The sequence below is a fragment of the Malaya genurostris genome, chromosome 3 (genome assembly GCF_030247185.1).
Source record: "Malaya genurostris strain Urasoe2022 chromosome 3, Malgen_1.1, whole genome shotgun sequence".
NCBI lineage: Eukaryota > Metazoa > Arthropoda > Insecta > Diptera > Culicidae > Malaya > Malaya genurostris.
Genome location: NC_080572.1, coordinates 102786846 through 102802999, shown reverse-complemented (window position 1 = coordinate 102802999; position 16154 = coordinate 102786846). Strand labels below are relative to the sequence as shown.

The window sequence follows — 16154 nt, the reverse complement described above, 5'->3', positions numbered from 1 at the left end:
GAGATGATATTTGTTCTTAGATATGTGAAAATTAACGAGTTCACTTCCGTATAATAAATCAAGTATGAATTTTTGATTTCGAGTATCAGGGCCTTAGTATAGTTAGAATTTAATACTACGTTTGATTTAATTAGATATCCTTTTTGAAAGGTTTATATCAGCATTTTACACTATTGTTTGGTTTCTGACTTATTGATTTGCTAATCTAGTTCATTCCAGCAAAGTTTGTTTAATTTTTCCAGATGGATGTCAGCATTTATGATTATCCGAGAGAGATATGGATCATTAAACCATTCGGAGAAATTTTTCTCAAAGTTGTGACTTTTATACCTGTTCTCACTTTTGGTGTTTTTGGTAATGTTGCTCTGCTATGCATCATTTCAACTATCCGGACATTGAGGACCCCGACGAATATTTTAATTGCAAACTTAGCTGTGGCAGATTTGGCGACTGTATTAGTATGTCCTATCATGTTCATGTCACACGATTTTTACCAAAACTATTCTATGGGACCTATCGGGTGCAAACTAGAAGGCTTCCTGGAAGGTTAGCCTAACAAAATAAATGTTATGTGTGATTATTATAATGACTCTTTTCACAGGTTCATTTCTAATTACTTCGGTACTTTGTTTGTGCACCATCAGCTACGATCGCTTGACCGCAATTGTGTTGCTTCGAAAGTCACGACTGACTATCCGTGGAGTCTCAGTTCTTATATTCGGTACTTGGCTTTCCGGCACACTGCTAGCACTGCCATTGGCTGTGTTTCGTAACTATAAAGAGCGACAGTGGAACGACTTTTTGGAATCGTTCTGCGCAGAGGATACTAATTTTTTACCTCAGTACTGGCACGTGATGATCAGTGCACTTGTGTGGTTTCCACTATTGGTGATGGTTGGCTGTTACAGCCTTATTTTCCTAAAATTAAATCTATACGAAAGAAATGTTCAGAGTAGAAAACACACAATTTCTCTGCGCTATAAGAAAAAGGTTGTGAAATCGTTATTTGTTGTGTTGTTAATATTCATTTTATTTCGAATTCCATTCACCACACTAGTTTTTATACGGTACAGAAGGTTTTTAAACGAAACCACTGATGAATTAGGTGAGGATTTCAAGATCCTTTGGTACACGTCGCATTACTTGATGTTTCTCAATGCCGCCATCAATCCGTTGATTTATGGGTTGACCAATGACAACTTCCGGCGAGCTTACAACAAGACCAGTGTGTGGAGATGCTTTTGGGGCAGTTTATATTCAAACAAGGTATTCAAATCTAACTTCGCAAAATATATCATACTTCTGATTCATTCACTTCCCAGGCAAAACCTCAGAAACAATCAACAGTGGTCTCAATCAGTAAACTACAACCTCGTGATCCATGTGCAAGTGATCATATTGTAACCCACTCCTGTCGGATGGCCCAAACAAAAAACAATAGGTTAATTGCAGCTTCCGGTGAAACAAGATCATCCCAGCTTAATCCGATCACCGAGAAAACCATGAAAGGGCCATCCTTTGAGACTAATTTAATAAACTCTAATCAATTTCATTACAAGCATGGCCCACTCCAGTCATCAGAATACATTTAAAAACATGAGTATATTTCAATTAAATCCGTAATAAAAACTTAATCTACTTCGAGTTTCCGAAATGATCCTTCAACACCAAACATACTTTGGGCATTTCGTGGGCGCCCTGGTCGTTTATTTTCATCTGTTCCGTACTGATCCTCTTCTAGGAAATATTCGCGATATGAAAGCAGTTTTTCCTCGCATTGGTTGATAATGGTCTGAATTGGTCCGGCATCACCTCCATATTCCATAGGAAATAACCGTTTAGGTATATATTTATATAAAGAATCCATATCGCAACCGTGAACATAAAGCTGAAGAAAAAGTTATGTTACATGCAATTAATTACAAATCGTAAATAAATTTACTCTGGATTTGTTTTTCTCACTCATGAAGCTTTTGAACATGTTGAACACAATTTCAAATCCATGGGGAGTGTTGATGTAATGGAATCCTTTCTGTCGCAATGGAGACGCTTCCTGACTCATTATGGTCATTTTCTTCACAAAACTTGGCGTAAATTGTAGAAAGTGCGCCATGGTCACATTGGCAAGATCCAAAATTCCAATCTGCGAGCAACATATTTTCGATTTTAAAGTTTCTTTTAATAATCCTTCGCACTAACCTGCCCAGCTATCACAAAATTGTCATCTTCGATCATCATTAAATCATTTGCCATGGTACTAACTCGTATCACCTCTTCGATAGTGTACTGACTCGGTTCGTAAGCAGCGGGCCGAATAAGCAGAATTCGTGGCGAGTCTGGAGTGTCCGTGTGTGGTAGAGGAATTCCAACACCCAGCCGAATAATTTCGAGAGTTCGGGGATTCAGCGGATCCCGCGACCGAATGAGTTCCGGTGACATTGTTCTGACGGTGTAAAACATGTCCAGCTTTTCTTTCGTTCGCTCTAAACTGTACTTGCACCCTCGTAAAAAGCAAACCAGAAACTGATCATCAACCCGAGATCGGATGTGGGGATTCTTGGCGAGCCATTGTCTTAGAGCACTCAAATCTTCTTCGATTCGTTCGGGCCTTTCGTTTAGCTCCAGACGAGCCTTTTCACTAAGTGCTTCCGGTAGGGGTCGAATATTGACCATCCTTACTACTGCCACAGAAGCCCCCTGAAATGAGTTCGCTTAGTTAGTGTTCGGATTGAGGTACGATAACAATGCTATTGATATGGTTTTCTTGCTGTGTCATGCTATAAGAATGGTTACTTTTGCAGTGTCATGCTATATTTATAGATATTTTATAATATATAATTACAGTAGTTTCATAATCACGATAGGTATTACTTTAAGTATTGGTTTTGTCGTTATTGTTGTTTTGGACTGCAGATGTGTCTATTGGAAAAGTACTATTGTTTTGTTCAAAAAAGAAATTTCACTGTGGTCTATGAAATGTACGACAGGTTGAATTATTAAAAATTGTTAAAGTAAATAATTGTTTTAACATTGTTCTCATTTGTTCGCTGATTTTAACTATTCACTTTCATTCACTTCAATTATCTGTTTATAGTTACCTGCCAAATTGGACTCTTAATGCGTTAGACTTTAAACGTCGACTGAAATACTCCATGCGTGTACAACGAGTTTGTTATTCGGGCTGGTATGACGCAAAGTGACGATTATTCTGATAAGACACAATACCTGGAAATGAGGTTTTTTTGATGATAATGTATTTGTTTGAGATAGCAGACAGAGATGGGTTTCGCCTGATACGATCGGACAAATTTTGGCGCTAACAATGTTGCATGCAATTTTCAAAAGTCTGACGTCTTGAGAAGGTTCATGTCATTGGGCAGGACGTTGCTCGTAGAATACCATTCCATGATTCCGAGATGACAAATCCGTACCAAACAGAACAATGCACTTGTACTGCTTGAGAGAAGAAAACGACAGTTTATACAGGCGCATAAACTACAATAGCATTTGAAAAATTCTTGTTCTGAAAATCCTGAAGTAGCTCTCATCATCTTGTACCCTGCAATCAAACTTCATCGATATTTAGAGTCATTTATTGCATTTATAACAGTTAGTTTGGCCACGTTCATTGATTTCGGCAGCTTTGCGTGCGAGGCGCTTGGATTTTAAAGATACACGAGCTATTGTTGCTTCGATGCCACTTTAACAACCGAGAAGCAAATGTAAAAATTAAACAGTTGGCATGATGTCAAAAGCGACATAGCGTACTCCATGTAAGTAAGTCATATGGGAAAGCTAAAGATTAAGATCTGCACATTTGCTGTTTTTTCCGGGGGAAAAGCTATTGCGCACCTAGAAATAATACACTGTTTTGGCCACACATGTCTAAACTATACTGTGCATGATAATATACCCTATGCTTTACCTAACGGAAAATCAGACTGATAAAATGACAGATAAAATAAAAATAATGAAATTCGCAAAAATAGATCTCTAACAGTCACTAACCTTTCCACCTTTCTCTATTTTTCATTTGAAACTCACGTTAACTGCAAAAAAGCTAAATATCCAAATTTGCGAACCACTGAATTAAATTATGCTCAAAACTGTACCCATTCATAGCTTGAGCTACCACCCTTGGTTGCTACTTCGTTACTGATCGGGATTAGCTGAAATTGTACAGGGAATTTCTAGATGATCCAACCTGGGACTGGTAAATCATCCTTCAATGTACATCTTCTGGTAACCCCAGAACTCATTGATCAGTACCGGTGCCGGCTAGGCCCGAACGTAGATCGTCTAAGGAATGGGAAGGGATATTAGTCCAATATTTGTTGTTACTAGAGGCCGTATATACTACTGCGCACTCCACAAGTGTCACGGGAGAAGGATATTTGTTAGTGAAAATTTCAGTATTGGTATTATTCGCGCGCGATTCAGTATATTCCGTTTTCAAGATTCTCGGATGCACCACTAAACTCACTGACTTCCCGAATGAACGTTTCAACAATATTCTATCTTGAAGTCCCGGGAAGTCTTGATTCACAGCTCTTATTCGAGGAAACTGAAGAAAAATTAGCAATATTATCGCGTAAAGAATAAAAACCTGTTTTAATCCACCTAGTGTTGTAATGATGCCTTTCTCATGTATATAATATTGTGGTATTCTATTCAAAATTTTTCTCTTCGATTTTTGAAAGAAACCAAGAGATTGTTTATGCATAATATACAGAATAAAACATTGCTTTGATTACGTAAGTCATCCTTAAGAAAACGAAATAGGTTCACTATTATATGTACTTCCGGCACCGGAACCCGAGAACCGGTATAATCAAAGTCGGTTCGAACAGTCACCAACTAACATTACACACAAACTCTTCTAGTACGCACCCTATAATTCCGGAACCGGAAGTCGGATCCGGATGAAATTCAGGAATTCCGTATGGGACCACAAGACCTTTGATTTGAATCTAAGTTTGTGGAAATCGGTCAAACCATCGTTGAAAAAAGTGAGTGAGATCCATTTTGGTATATATGACTACTATTTCCGGTACTTCCGGAACCGGATAACGGGAACCAGGATAGCCGAAATCGGTTTGTTTAGTTGCCTACTTATAATAACTATCGATTTGTGTAGTGTTGAGACCAGTTTAGAAATTTTTTTACTTATTTTGGTTCGCCGATTTAAGTGACGGTGTACAATATGTAAAACACTTTACCCTATAACTCTGGAACCGGAAGTCGGATCCGGATGAAATTCAGGAATTCCGTATGGGACCACAAGACCTTTCATTTGAATCTAAGTTTGTGGAAATCGGTCAAACCATCGTTGAGAAAAGTGAGTGAGATCCATTTTGGTATATATGACCATTATATCCGGTACTTCCGAACCGGATACCGGGAACCAGGATAGCCGGAATCGATTTGTTTAGTGGCCTGCTGATAATGAATATCGATTTGTGTAGTTTTGAGACCAGTTTAGAAATTTTTTTACGTTTTTTGTTTCGCCGGTTTAAGTGACGGTGTACAATATGTAATACACTTTACCCTATAACTCTGGAACCGGAAGTCGGATCCGGATGAAATTCAGGAATTCCGTATGGGACCACAAGGTTTTTCATTTGAATCTAAGTTTGTGGAAATCGGTCAAACCATCGTTGAGAAAAGTGAGTGAGATCCATTTTTGTATATATGACCACAATTTCCGGTACTTCCGAACCGGATACCGGGAACCAGGATAGCCGGGATCGGTTTGTTTTGTGGCCTGCTGATAATGACTATCGATTTGTGTAGTTTTGAGACCAGTTTAGAAATTTTTTTACGTTTTTTTGTTTCGCCGGTTTAAGTGACGGTGTACAATATGTAATACACTTTACCCTATAACTTCGAAACCGGAAGTCGGATCCGGATGAAATTCAGGAATTCCATATGGGACCACAAGACCTTTCATTTGAATCTAAGTTTGTGGAAATCGGTCAAACCATCGTTGAAAAAAGTGAATGAGATCCATTTTGGTATATATGACCACTATTTCCGGTACTTCCGGAACCGGATACCGGGAATCAGGATAGCCGGAATCGGTTTTTTTAGTTGCCTACTGATAATGACTATCGATTTGTGTAGTTTTGAGACCAGTTTAGAAATTTTTATACGTTTTTTGTTTCGCCGGTTTAAGTGACGGTGTACAATATGTAATACACTTTACCCTATAACTCTGGAACCGGAAGTCGGATCCGGATGAAATTCAGGAATTCCGTATGGGACCACAAGGTTTTTCATTTGAATCTAAGTTTGTGGAAATCGGTCAAACCATCGTTGAGAAAAGTGAGTGAGATCCATTTTGGTATATATGACCACTATTTCCGGTACTTCCGGAACCGGATACCGGGAATCAGGATAGCCGGAATCGGTTTTTTTAGTTGCCTACTGATAATGACTATCGATTTGTGTAGTTTTGAGTCCAGTTTAGAAAATTTTTACGTTTTTTGTTTCGCCGGTTTAAGTGACGGTGTACAATATGTAATACACTTTACCCTATAACTCCGAAACCGGAAGTCGGATCCGGATGAAATTCAGGAATTCCGTATGGGACCACAAGACCTTTCATTTGAATCTAAGTTTGTGGAAATCGATCAAACCATCGTTGAGAAAAGTGAGTGAGATCCATTTTGGTATATATGACCACTATTTCCGGTACTTCCGGAACCGGATAATGGGAACCAGCATAGCCGGAATTGGTTTGTTTAGTTGCCTACTGATAATAACTATCAATTTGTGTAGTTTTGAGACCAGTTTAGAAAATTTTTAACGTTTTTTGTTTCGCCGGTTTAAGTGACGGTGTACAATATGTAACATACTTTACCCTATAACTCCGGAACCGGAAGTCGGACCACGAGACCTTTCATTTGAATCTAAGTTTGTCAAAATCGGTTCAGCCATCTCCGAGAAAACCTAGTGAGAATTTTTGACACATACATACATACACACACACACACACACACACATAGACATTGCTCAGCTCGATGAACTGAGTCGAATGGTATATGACACTCGGCCCTCCGGGCCAATTTTCACTAGTCGGTTTTTCAAGTGATTGCATAACCTTTCTATATGAGAAAGGCAAAACTTCCCTATTTTTTATAAATTGAATTACGTGATACAAAATAAACGAGTTAAAAGGATTTAGATAAAATAGTTGATTCATTGCATTGACATATTCTAAACAGTTGTAATAAAATCATTGTAAATCACCAAATAAAGGTCAACATATTCCACGCGCGTCTTGATTCTGTATTATTTCCGCTTTATTATCTTAATTATTTAATAAAATTATTATTTGGTTATATTGGTTGATCTGGGCAGCCGGCTACCGAGAAAAATATTAATTTATTGTTTGAAAGAATTCGCTCAAACTTTAGAAAAATTTTCCCAGGCCCAGAGGGCCGAATGTCATATACCAATCGATTCAGCTCGACGAACTGAGCAAATGTCCGTGTGTGTATGTGTGTGTGTCTGTATGTGTGTTGTCAACTAAGAGGTCGAGATCTCAGAGATGGCTCTACCGATTTTGATCAAACCAGTCGCAAATGAAAGGTCTCTCCGTCACCCAGAACGCTATTGAATGGTTTTGGCGATTTTTCCCCTATTCCAGCAGTAGAAGTTTTGAGCGCTGTCTGGCAAAGAAATGCTTGGGAGCAACATAAAACACGGTTTTTTATACTGTTACATACATTTGTTTTTAAGTTCCCAAAAGACTGTGTACGGCATGATATTTTGCCTCGGACCAATTTTAGCACGGTTCGTTTTTGGTAACATAACCGTTCGAATATGCCATATGTAAACGAGATGATGGCAGAATTTTCGAGTTGTAAGCAATTCCATAATTATATTGATTTAAACTACTCACATCAATAAATGCTGGAAGAATATAACAGCCATATACCATTCGAATCAGTTCGTCGAGATCAGCAAATGCGTGTGTGACAAATAATTTCACTCAATTTTTTCGGAGATGACTCAACCGTTTTCTACAAACTCAGACTCATATGAAAAGTAGTATACTCCCAAACAAGGTTCCTTAATTACATTTGGATCCGACTTCTGGTTCCGGAACTACAGGATGATATGTGAAACGAAATTAAAGTTGTGTAACTCTTTTTCCTCGTAGATTGCTGAACCGATCTAAGATTCAAATGAAATCTAAGAATCATCTAAGATTTGCTGACTAGAATAGTCGACAACCAAATAAACGTATTTCAGTTTTAGTGGTATTCAGTTTTCGATTCGGAAGGCACCCAACAATTTAACTCGTACTACGATTTCTCAAAGATGTCTACACTGATTTTTAAACATTTTAAAACAAATGTAAACTACTCAGGTGAATTTGTCTGACTTCGGCTACACCGATTTTCGAATTCCGGCTCCAGTATCGAATCGTTTCTCAAAGCTCAATCGTTTTCTCAAATAAAGCCAAATCGAATTTCAGAAACAAAAATTAAAATTAAAATAAACTTATAGTCCCACACAAAATTAATTTATTTTATCCAATGCTGACTTCCGATTCTGGAGGATGAATTTTTAAAATTCAAACTGATATAGAAGATGATAATCCCGAAAAGCTTGAAAGTTGGACTCAAAACTATTGCAATTTATTCGTCACATGGCCATACGAATCGGTTTGGGTTATGCTGGTTCCTGAATACCGGCTCTGGAAGTACCTTAAATTACCGTAAACTCTAAAAAGGAACTTACTTCGACATATCATGGAATGTTTAATCGATTGTCGATTGAGTAATGAGTGATTAAAATGTCAAATTGCAGCTTAAAACGACGGTCATTAAAATAATGTCATGAAAACTGAAACACCGAAGAATATTCATGCAAAAAACACATGCGGATTGATAAAAAAAAAGGTATCATCGCACTGCTAGGTGGATTAAGCACGTTTTTTACTATGTATTCAATATACCGACATATGTTATCTCTGTTATGAACTGTTATTAACTCTGGTTGTAATATAAACGGGTTTGCGCAATAGTTGATTTTCATCATTCAATTTATAATCCTAAAAGACAATCAATAACACGGAAGAAGAAAACATTCCAAATAAAACTTTGCTCCGAAGCTAGGCGGAAAATGATAGATTGAATGAAGAGATAATTTGGTAAAATAGAGTAATCAGAAGTGAACATTGAAAATATCTGATAACTGAAAGGAAAAAGAAACTCCTGCAATTGTCGCCTTTTACGACATGGAAGCAGGAACCCAGTGGATTTATTCTTGGTTCATTTTTTTCTGCCAGATTCCACACGGCATCTAGGCTGGTACTGTCCGGAGAGAGCTAATAAGTACTATCAATCTCCTAGTGGACCCCAGCCCCTGCTCAAAACTGTACCAATTCATAGGTCAAGTTAGTTGTTGGCCATACGAATCGGTTTTGGTTATACCAGTGCACTATGGTTTGAAACGGGAAATTAGCGTGACAAAAATATTTTCACTATTAAATATTAGTTTTTTGTAGTTGGTGTCGTCACAAAAGTTGTTTGTTATCAAATGGCGCTTCTTTTGCTATAAAATATTACTAGGGTGGTCCTTATTTAGATTGAAATATGAAATATGTACAATAAAGTTGTAGGGAATTTTATTTTGAGCAACTTTGCTGAAAAAAACACCTCTCTAGCTTTTCATTTGACCGAGTTACATCAATTGTCCCGGGTAAGAGTAGGGTGGCTCCCGAAAAATCGATTTTTTTGTTCTAACTTTTTTGTGAAACGTTCTATGGAAAAGTAGTCTTCAGAAGAGTTGTTGAAATAAACATTGCGCATAATTTTGCTGAGTCAAGCTTTTTCATATGAGATACCAGTAAAAAGTTATGATTGTTTTTTCATCAAAACTAGTCAACCTTCAAATATCAAAATTCATTAGATGCCAGATCGATAAAAATGTATCCTATGCGGCTACTGAAAGTTCATAATATAAGTAAACATTTAAGAGAAAATTGGAAGGGTGTTTTTCTTTTAACTCATTTAAATTAGTTTTAAAAATACCTTCAAAAAACTCAAAAACATTGCATAACTCTTAAACGCCTTAACGTATCAACATACTTCCTTCAACAAAATAATAGTATTAAGTTAGCCCTACAAGTGTTCCATACATTGTCCATTCGAAAAATGAGACACACAAAAACTACAGCCGAAAATAGATTTGTTGTAATTTAAAGCACTTTCTGAAACCCAAAAAAATCATTAGTTTGTTAAAATGAGTAGAATGTATTTATTCGAACCAAAACTCATTGTGCGTCGTTTTCCAGTTTTTACAGGCTATTCGGTACACAAATGAATGAAAAAGAAGGACCAGTGTCATAGGCGTCTCGGCACGATGTGGATAAACATATTTGCATTTTACTAACTTGCACCAACTTGTTGGAATGATTGTCGATATCATGAAAATTTCTGTTCATAGATTTATCATGGCCAACTAGTTTGAAATAACCATATTACACAGTATCTCTAATCCTCAGTTGCTCAAACTCAATTGAAGTTGTTTTTTTTTGTAATAAATAATTAAAATTGTTCCTGCAATCTATTTTCGGCTGTAGTTTTTGTGTGTCTCATTTCTAGAATGGACAATGTATGGAACACTTGTAGAACTAATTTGATACTATAATTTTGCCGAAGGAAGTATGTTAATACGTTAAGGCGTTTAAGAGTTATGCAATGTTTTTGAGTTTTTTGAAGGTATTTTTAAAACTAATTTAAATAAGTTAAAAAAAACACCCTTCCAATTTTCTCTTATATTTTTACTTATATTATGACCTTTCAGGAACCGCATAGGATACATTTTTATCGATCTGGCATCTAATGAATTTTGATATTTGAAGCTTGACTAGTTTTTGATGAAAAAATAATCATAACTTTTTACTGGTAGCTCATATGAAAAAGCTTAGTTGAGCAAAATTATGCGCAATGATTAATACAACAACTCTTCTGAACCCAAATCTTCCGTAGAACGTTTCACAAAAAAGTTAGAACAAAAAAAGTGAATTTTCAGGAGCCACCCTACTTTTATTCGGGAAAATTGATGTAAGTCGGTCAAATGAAAAGCTAGAGAGGTGCTTTTTTCAGCAAAGTCGCTCAAAATAAAATTCCCTACAACTTTATTGTACAACAAAATCATTTTTGAGTTTAATTAAGAAAGTTAGATTTCAGATTTCAATCTAAATGAGGACCACCCTAGTAACACTTTTCATCAAAAGGAGCGCAATTTGATTACAAACAACTTTTGTGAAAACACCAACTACAAAAAACTAATATTTAATAGTGAAAATATTTTTGTCACGCTAATTTCCCGTTTCGGACCACTGTGCAGTGTCCATAATCAGGCTCAGAAATAGTGGTCAAAACTTCTAAAGAAATCTCATTCGGTTTTTTTCAGAGGTGGCACAACCGATTTTAACTAGCTTAGACCCAAATGAAAGGCATTCCAGAATTAAAAGGGTGAAGTATGTTCAAAGTATTAGAATAGCTGTCGACACTACCGAAGTCTAATGGTCAAAACTCATTTCTAGAAGTTTTTGAAGAACATCGATACACCAGAAGTTATTGGATCCAAACATCGTTTTTCATTTCTCCATGGAAAGGATATACAATTGCTGGCAAACCCGACACTCATTTGAAAGTCATTTATCAAGTTTGGAAGGATTATTAATTACGTTTCCGATTCGGGAGATGTAATCTTTTAGACCGACAAATCGCATGATAAGTACACAATACTAATGACGAACACTTTTTGTTTCTAAGATATAAACGTATAAATGTTTTAACGCGCCTATTTAAATGACAAGAGAAAGACAGAGCGATAAAAATCGCTGAATTAATTTCGAAAACACTTATTTTGTAAGTTTTCAAGGAATGTGGTTGAACTTGAAGACAGCATCCTATAATAAGAAAACAAGGTTTCAATTGTCTATCTTCAGAACAATCAGAACAAATTGGCTCAAATGGCACGTTCCCCTTGGTATTTGGAGATTTCTATCGCCGTAGGTCTAAATACCCTAAAATACTTTCTAGGAAAAACAATCTTAATTAGTCATCATTATCATGAGCCATAGAACCAACACTACCAGGGGGTGAATTTTAAACTATTGTTGTGAACGCTCGAATAAAAAGCCCCATCCTATATTATCAGGGTTCTAGCAAAATCTATTTTTTATCGTAAATCTGTAAGCCCACTAGCGAATGAATTTTTGCTTACCTTACTAGTCTAGTTCTGTGTTGTTCTTTGCTGTATCTAACAAACGTCTCCATATTACTCGATCCATGGCCACTCTTTGCCCGGATGCTTCGTAAATCCACTTGATCGATCCATCTTGCCTGCCGTGTTCCTCTTCTTCTTGTGCCTGCTGAATAATATTCAACAACAATTCCTGTGGGTTGTTGTCCTGAATCCCGATGACATGCTTAGCCCATCAGCAGTCATTTAGCTTGTTCTGTACATAGGTGATTCTGAGAAATCAAATTGAGATCCTCTTTTGAAGTTTTTCTTCTCTACTTTCGGTGCTTCCGGAACAGGAAACGGTGACCAGTAGAATAAGGTTTATATATCTACCGACTACCAAGTTCTGAAAACTAGAGACTTTTATCAGTCACTTGATTTTGCATCGCTTGTGAAAAAAATACTCATGAAGTAGTTTCGAAACAGGAAGTCGGATCTGGATCAAATATTATAAAAATTTGAGACCTTTCATTTTAATCTTAGATTGTGAAAATCGGTTAAGCCCTGTTCCGAGAAAATTAAGTGCACATTTTTCCTTTGTGGGGGGGGGGGGGGGGGGGGGGGTTGCTTATGTTCCAAAATGGACCAGTTTCTGATTGGCTGATTTTGATGTTGCTACCCGCACATTGTGAAAAGAAAAAACTTTTGCAGGGTACGCGAGCAATGATGCCAAGTATAAAGAAAATCAGAAAACAAGTTTATTAGAATGTATAATTTTAGCTCACCAATGAAAATGAAAATTTTCAGAGAATGTTTCACTTTTTTCCAATCTCATTTGTAATAAATGTTTTTAGTGGCAGCACTGTGTACTTAAAATCAGCATCCAGCCGTTTTTATTTTTAGTGAATAAAAGTGTAACCAAAAAAGATTTGTTAAATTAGTATAAACTCGAAAGTGTGTTTAGTTTTACGAGAAGAATGAACTGTTGTGTGCCACACTGTGGTCACACTAAACATTTCTATCCAAACTTGACTTTTTCCGGTTTCCAAAAGATCCGGTAATACGTCAACAATGGATTCGATTTTGCGTTCAACATGAGATATTTCGTGTTTTGTCATCAAAGCTCAATTAATTGTTTTTAAGCATTAATATATAATAATAAAATCCATTCACCAACACATTTTTCATATTTATTTCAAATTAAAAACCGATTCTAAAAATTTAAATTTAATAAACAGTTTTTCTTAGCATAAAGTTATTAAAGTATCTGTAAATGTGGCTACACTGTAGCCGATTCGTTGGTATTTATTCCACAGGGCGAAAATGACGAGAAGGATGATTCGGAAGGAAGAATAAGAAGCCATTTGTCAGGTCTTGTCTTAGGTAACTCCGGAACCAGAAGTCGCACCCAAATGAAATTCAGGCTATGGGACTGTGATACCTTTTATTTGAAACTAAGTTTGTAGAAATCGGAGCAGGTATAATAACACGCTCATGAAAATTAAATTTCCATACATATTAGTTTTCAATTGCGGGACCGACAATCGTACCTGGATGAAATCTGGTAGGGTTCTATGGGATTCTAAAACTTTTTATTTGTTTTATCGAGTACGCTTGTTTCTGCACATTTCTTCCCGTAGCACCAAAATTAGGGCTTTATATTTGAATCTGAGTTGAAGAAAATTGGTTAAGCGGTCTTTGAGAAAATCGAGTGTACTGTTTTGCCTTTCTGATATAGAAAGGCTATGCAATCGCTGTTAAAAACCAATTTCACAACCTAGGCCCGGAGGGCCGAGTGCCATATACCATTCGACTCAGTTCATCGAGATCACAAAATGTCTGTTTGTAAAGAATAATGTCACTCAATTTTCTCAGAGATTACTGAGCCGTTTTTCACAAACTCAGATCTCAATGGAAAGTCTTATGGTCCCATAGACTGCTTTTAAATTTTATCCCGATCCGACTTCCGGGTCCGGAGTTAAAGGGTAATATGCAAGAAAAAAGGAAAAATAGTCACACACAGAGATGCCATGACCGATTTTCACAAACTTAGATTCAAATGAAAGGTCTTATGGCCTCACACAAATTTCTTGAGTTTTTTTTGGATCCGACTTCCGGTTCCGGAATTACAAGGAAATATCTACAAATTTTTGAAAAAAATGCGCACTCGATTTTCTCGGAAATTTCTTAATCGATTTTCCCAAACTAAGGAGCAAATAAAAAGTCTTGAAATTTTTTAAAAAGCCTACATAAAACAACTGATCCAAATCCGACTTCCGGTTCCTGTATTACAGTGCGATTAGTGAAAATTTTCAATTTCATGAGTATTTTTTCACAAGCGATGGCGAAAAAGGTGAGCAGTTTCATTCAGATTCGACTGCGATTATGGGGCGATGAGTGTCAGTGTGTTCGCTTAGTGAAATATCAGATACAAAATTTATGACGTGCAATATTTTTACTACAAAAGAATTCAACCTAGCCCAGAGACAATCTATCTTTCAGCAATTTTATTTTCGAAACCTATGTATATTTTTTTTTGTAATCTCGGTATTCGTTACCTGATGTCATCGACATATTAATCTACTTCCAGCTGTCTGAAGGATCCTTCAAAACCAAACAGGCTCTCAGCATTTTTCGGTTTCCCAACGCGTTTCTTCTCATCTGTGCCAAATTGTTCTTCTTCCTTGAAGTAATCCCGGTAGCTTTCAACCTTTTTCACCCATGTATCCACAATGGCTTGAATCGGTCCTGCTTCCCCTCCATATTCCTCCGGAAGAAGACGTTTTGGGATGTATTTGTACAAAGCTTCCATGTTACTTCCATGTACAAACAGCTGAAAGTTTGTGATATTTCATTATTAGTTACATACGAATTAGTTACAAAGCACCTACTCTAGATCGGTTTTTTTCATTCATAAATCCTTTAAATATGTTGAATATAGTTTCGAATCCAGGAGGTGTATGAAGATGATGAGCACCTTTCAGGCGAAGTGGTGATGCTTCCTGGCTCAAAAGAGTCATCTTTTTCATAAACGTCGGACTGAATTGCATGAAATGGGCCATCGTTGCATTTTCCAAGTCCCCAATTGCAACCTGACCAGCAACACACAGATTGTCATCTTCTTTCATCATTATATCTATTATCATACTTTGAAGTTTGAAAACTTGCTGCATTGGGTACTTGTTTGGATCGATAACTCCAGGCCTGACGAGTACAATTCTAGGACCATCTGGCGTTTCCGTCTGCGGAAGAGGTAAAAACATACCACTTCTGAGAATGGCGGCCATATTCTCTTCGAATGGATCCCGATTTTTTAACATCTCTGGTAAAGCCGAGCGCACAGTATAGAACATATCCAATTTTTCCTTGGCGCGTTCCAGGCTATATTTACCCCCTCGTAGAAACGTTACCAGGAATTGATCATCATCCCGGGATTTGATATGAGGGCTTTTTGCCAGCCATGTTCGTAGTGCGGCTAGGTCACTATCAATTCTTTCCGGTACTTCATTAAGTTCTTCTCTTGCCTTTTTGGCTAACTCTGGACTTAGAGGTCGTATATTCGGCATTACCGTGGTTGATAACGACGCAAGACTGAAAAGAATGGTGCAGATAACACAGTTCAGTTGGAAGTTTAATGGCATTTATTGAACGTGGTAGAGGTGGATCGATAATAATTCAAATTTTTAAAGTACTCAGCGAGAATATTTTTCCTACAAATTGTACCTTTAACTCGATAATTTTGTATCACGTTCTACTCAGTCCACAGTGTCACGTAAACTGAGCTTTTAAACACGATTATTCGAATAGTATTTTGCGATAGCTTCGTGTGACTGATAGATAAGACTGCAAAATTTGAATCCATCCACTTACTGAGTAACCAGTAAATGTGTTTGTTTGAACATACACTATTCAATGCTCCCTTTTGCACTATTCTGACTATA

General features: G+C 36.9%; 3 protein-coding genes across 3 annotated transcripts; 1 reads left to right on the top strand and 2 right to left on the bottom strand.

Annotated features, from left to right (window-relative positions):
• Window positions 1-242: 242 nt before the first annotated feature.
• Window positions 243-1611, top strand: LOC131436330 (somatostatin receptor type 5-like). Its single transcript, XM_058604994.1, has 3 exons — window positions 243-546; window positions 602-1266; window positions 1323-1611. Exons 1-3 carry the CDS (start codon window positions 243-245, stop codon window positions 1590-1592), a joined length of 1239 nt encoding a protein of 412 aa, XP_058460977.1. The 3' UTR covers window positions 1593-1611.
• Window positions 1607-3357, bottom strand: LOC131436331 (alpha-tocopherol transfer protein-like). Its single transcript, XM_058604995.1, has 4 exons — window positions 3099-3357; window positions 2200-2697; window positions 1943-2143; window positions 1607-1888 (listed from the first exon to the last, which is right to left on the bottom strand). Exons 2-4 carry the CDS (start codon window positions 2671-2673, stop codon window positions 1631-1633), a joined length of 933 nt encoding a protein of 310 aa, XP_058460978.1. The 5' UTR covers window positions 2674-2697; window positions 3099-3357; the 3' UTR covers window positions 1607-1630.
• An 11321-nt stretch (window positions 3358-14678) lies between these two features.
• Window positions 14679-16084, bottom strand: LOC131438720 (retinol-binding protein pinta-like). The gene is made up of 3 exons (XM_058608927.1): window positions 15937-16084; window positions 15105-15804; window positions 14679-15046 (listed from the first exon to the last, which is right to left on the bottom strand). The coding sequence occupies exons 2-3, from the start codon at window positions 15777-15779 to the stop codon at window positions 14789-14791; spliced, it is 933 nt and encodes a 310-aa protein (XP_058464910.1). The 5' UTR covers window positions 15780-15804; window positions 15937-16084; the 3' UTR covers window positions 14679-14788.
• Window positions 16085-16154: the final 70 nt, after the last annotated feature.

Bases quoted from the DNA above. Each gene is read 5' to 3' on its own strand.
- LOC131438720 (XM_058608927.1), bottom strand. From the start codon at position 15,779: ATGCCGAATATACGACCTCTAAGTCCAGAGTTAGCCAAAAAGGCAAGA. The intron at 15,047-15,104 runs GTAGGTGCTTTG...ACAAACTTTCAG, and splicing joins ATGAAAAAAACCGATCTAGA to CTGTTTGTACATGGAAGTAA.
- LOC131436330 (XM_058604994.1), top strand. From the start codon at position 243: ATGGATGTCAGCATTTATGATTATCCGAGAGAGATATGGATCATTAAA. The intron at 547-601 runs GTTAGCCTAACA...CTCTTTTCACAG, and splicing joins ACTAGAAGGCTTCCTGGAAG to GTTCATTTCTAATTACTTCG. The intron at 1,267-1,322 runs GTATTCAAATCT...TTCACTTCCCAG, and splicing joins GCAGTTTATATTCAAACAAG to GCAAAACCTCAGAAACAATC.
- LOC131436331 (XM_058604995.1), bottom strand. From the start codon at position 2,673: ATGGTCAATATTCGACCCCTACCGGAAGCACTTAGTGAAAAGGCTCGT. The intron at 2,144-2,199 runs GTTAGTGCGAAG...TGTTGCTCGCAG, and splicing joins ATTTTGTGATAGCTGGGCAG to ATTGGAATTTTGGATCTTGC. The intron at 1,889-1,942 runs GTAAATTTATTT...CTTTTTCTTCAG, and splicing joins GTGAGAAAAACAAATCCAGA to CTTTATGTTCACGGTTGCGA.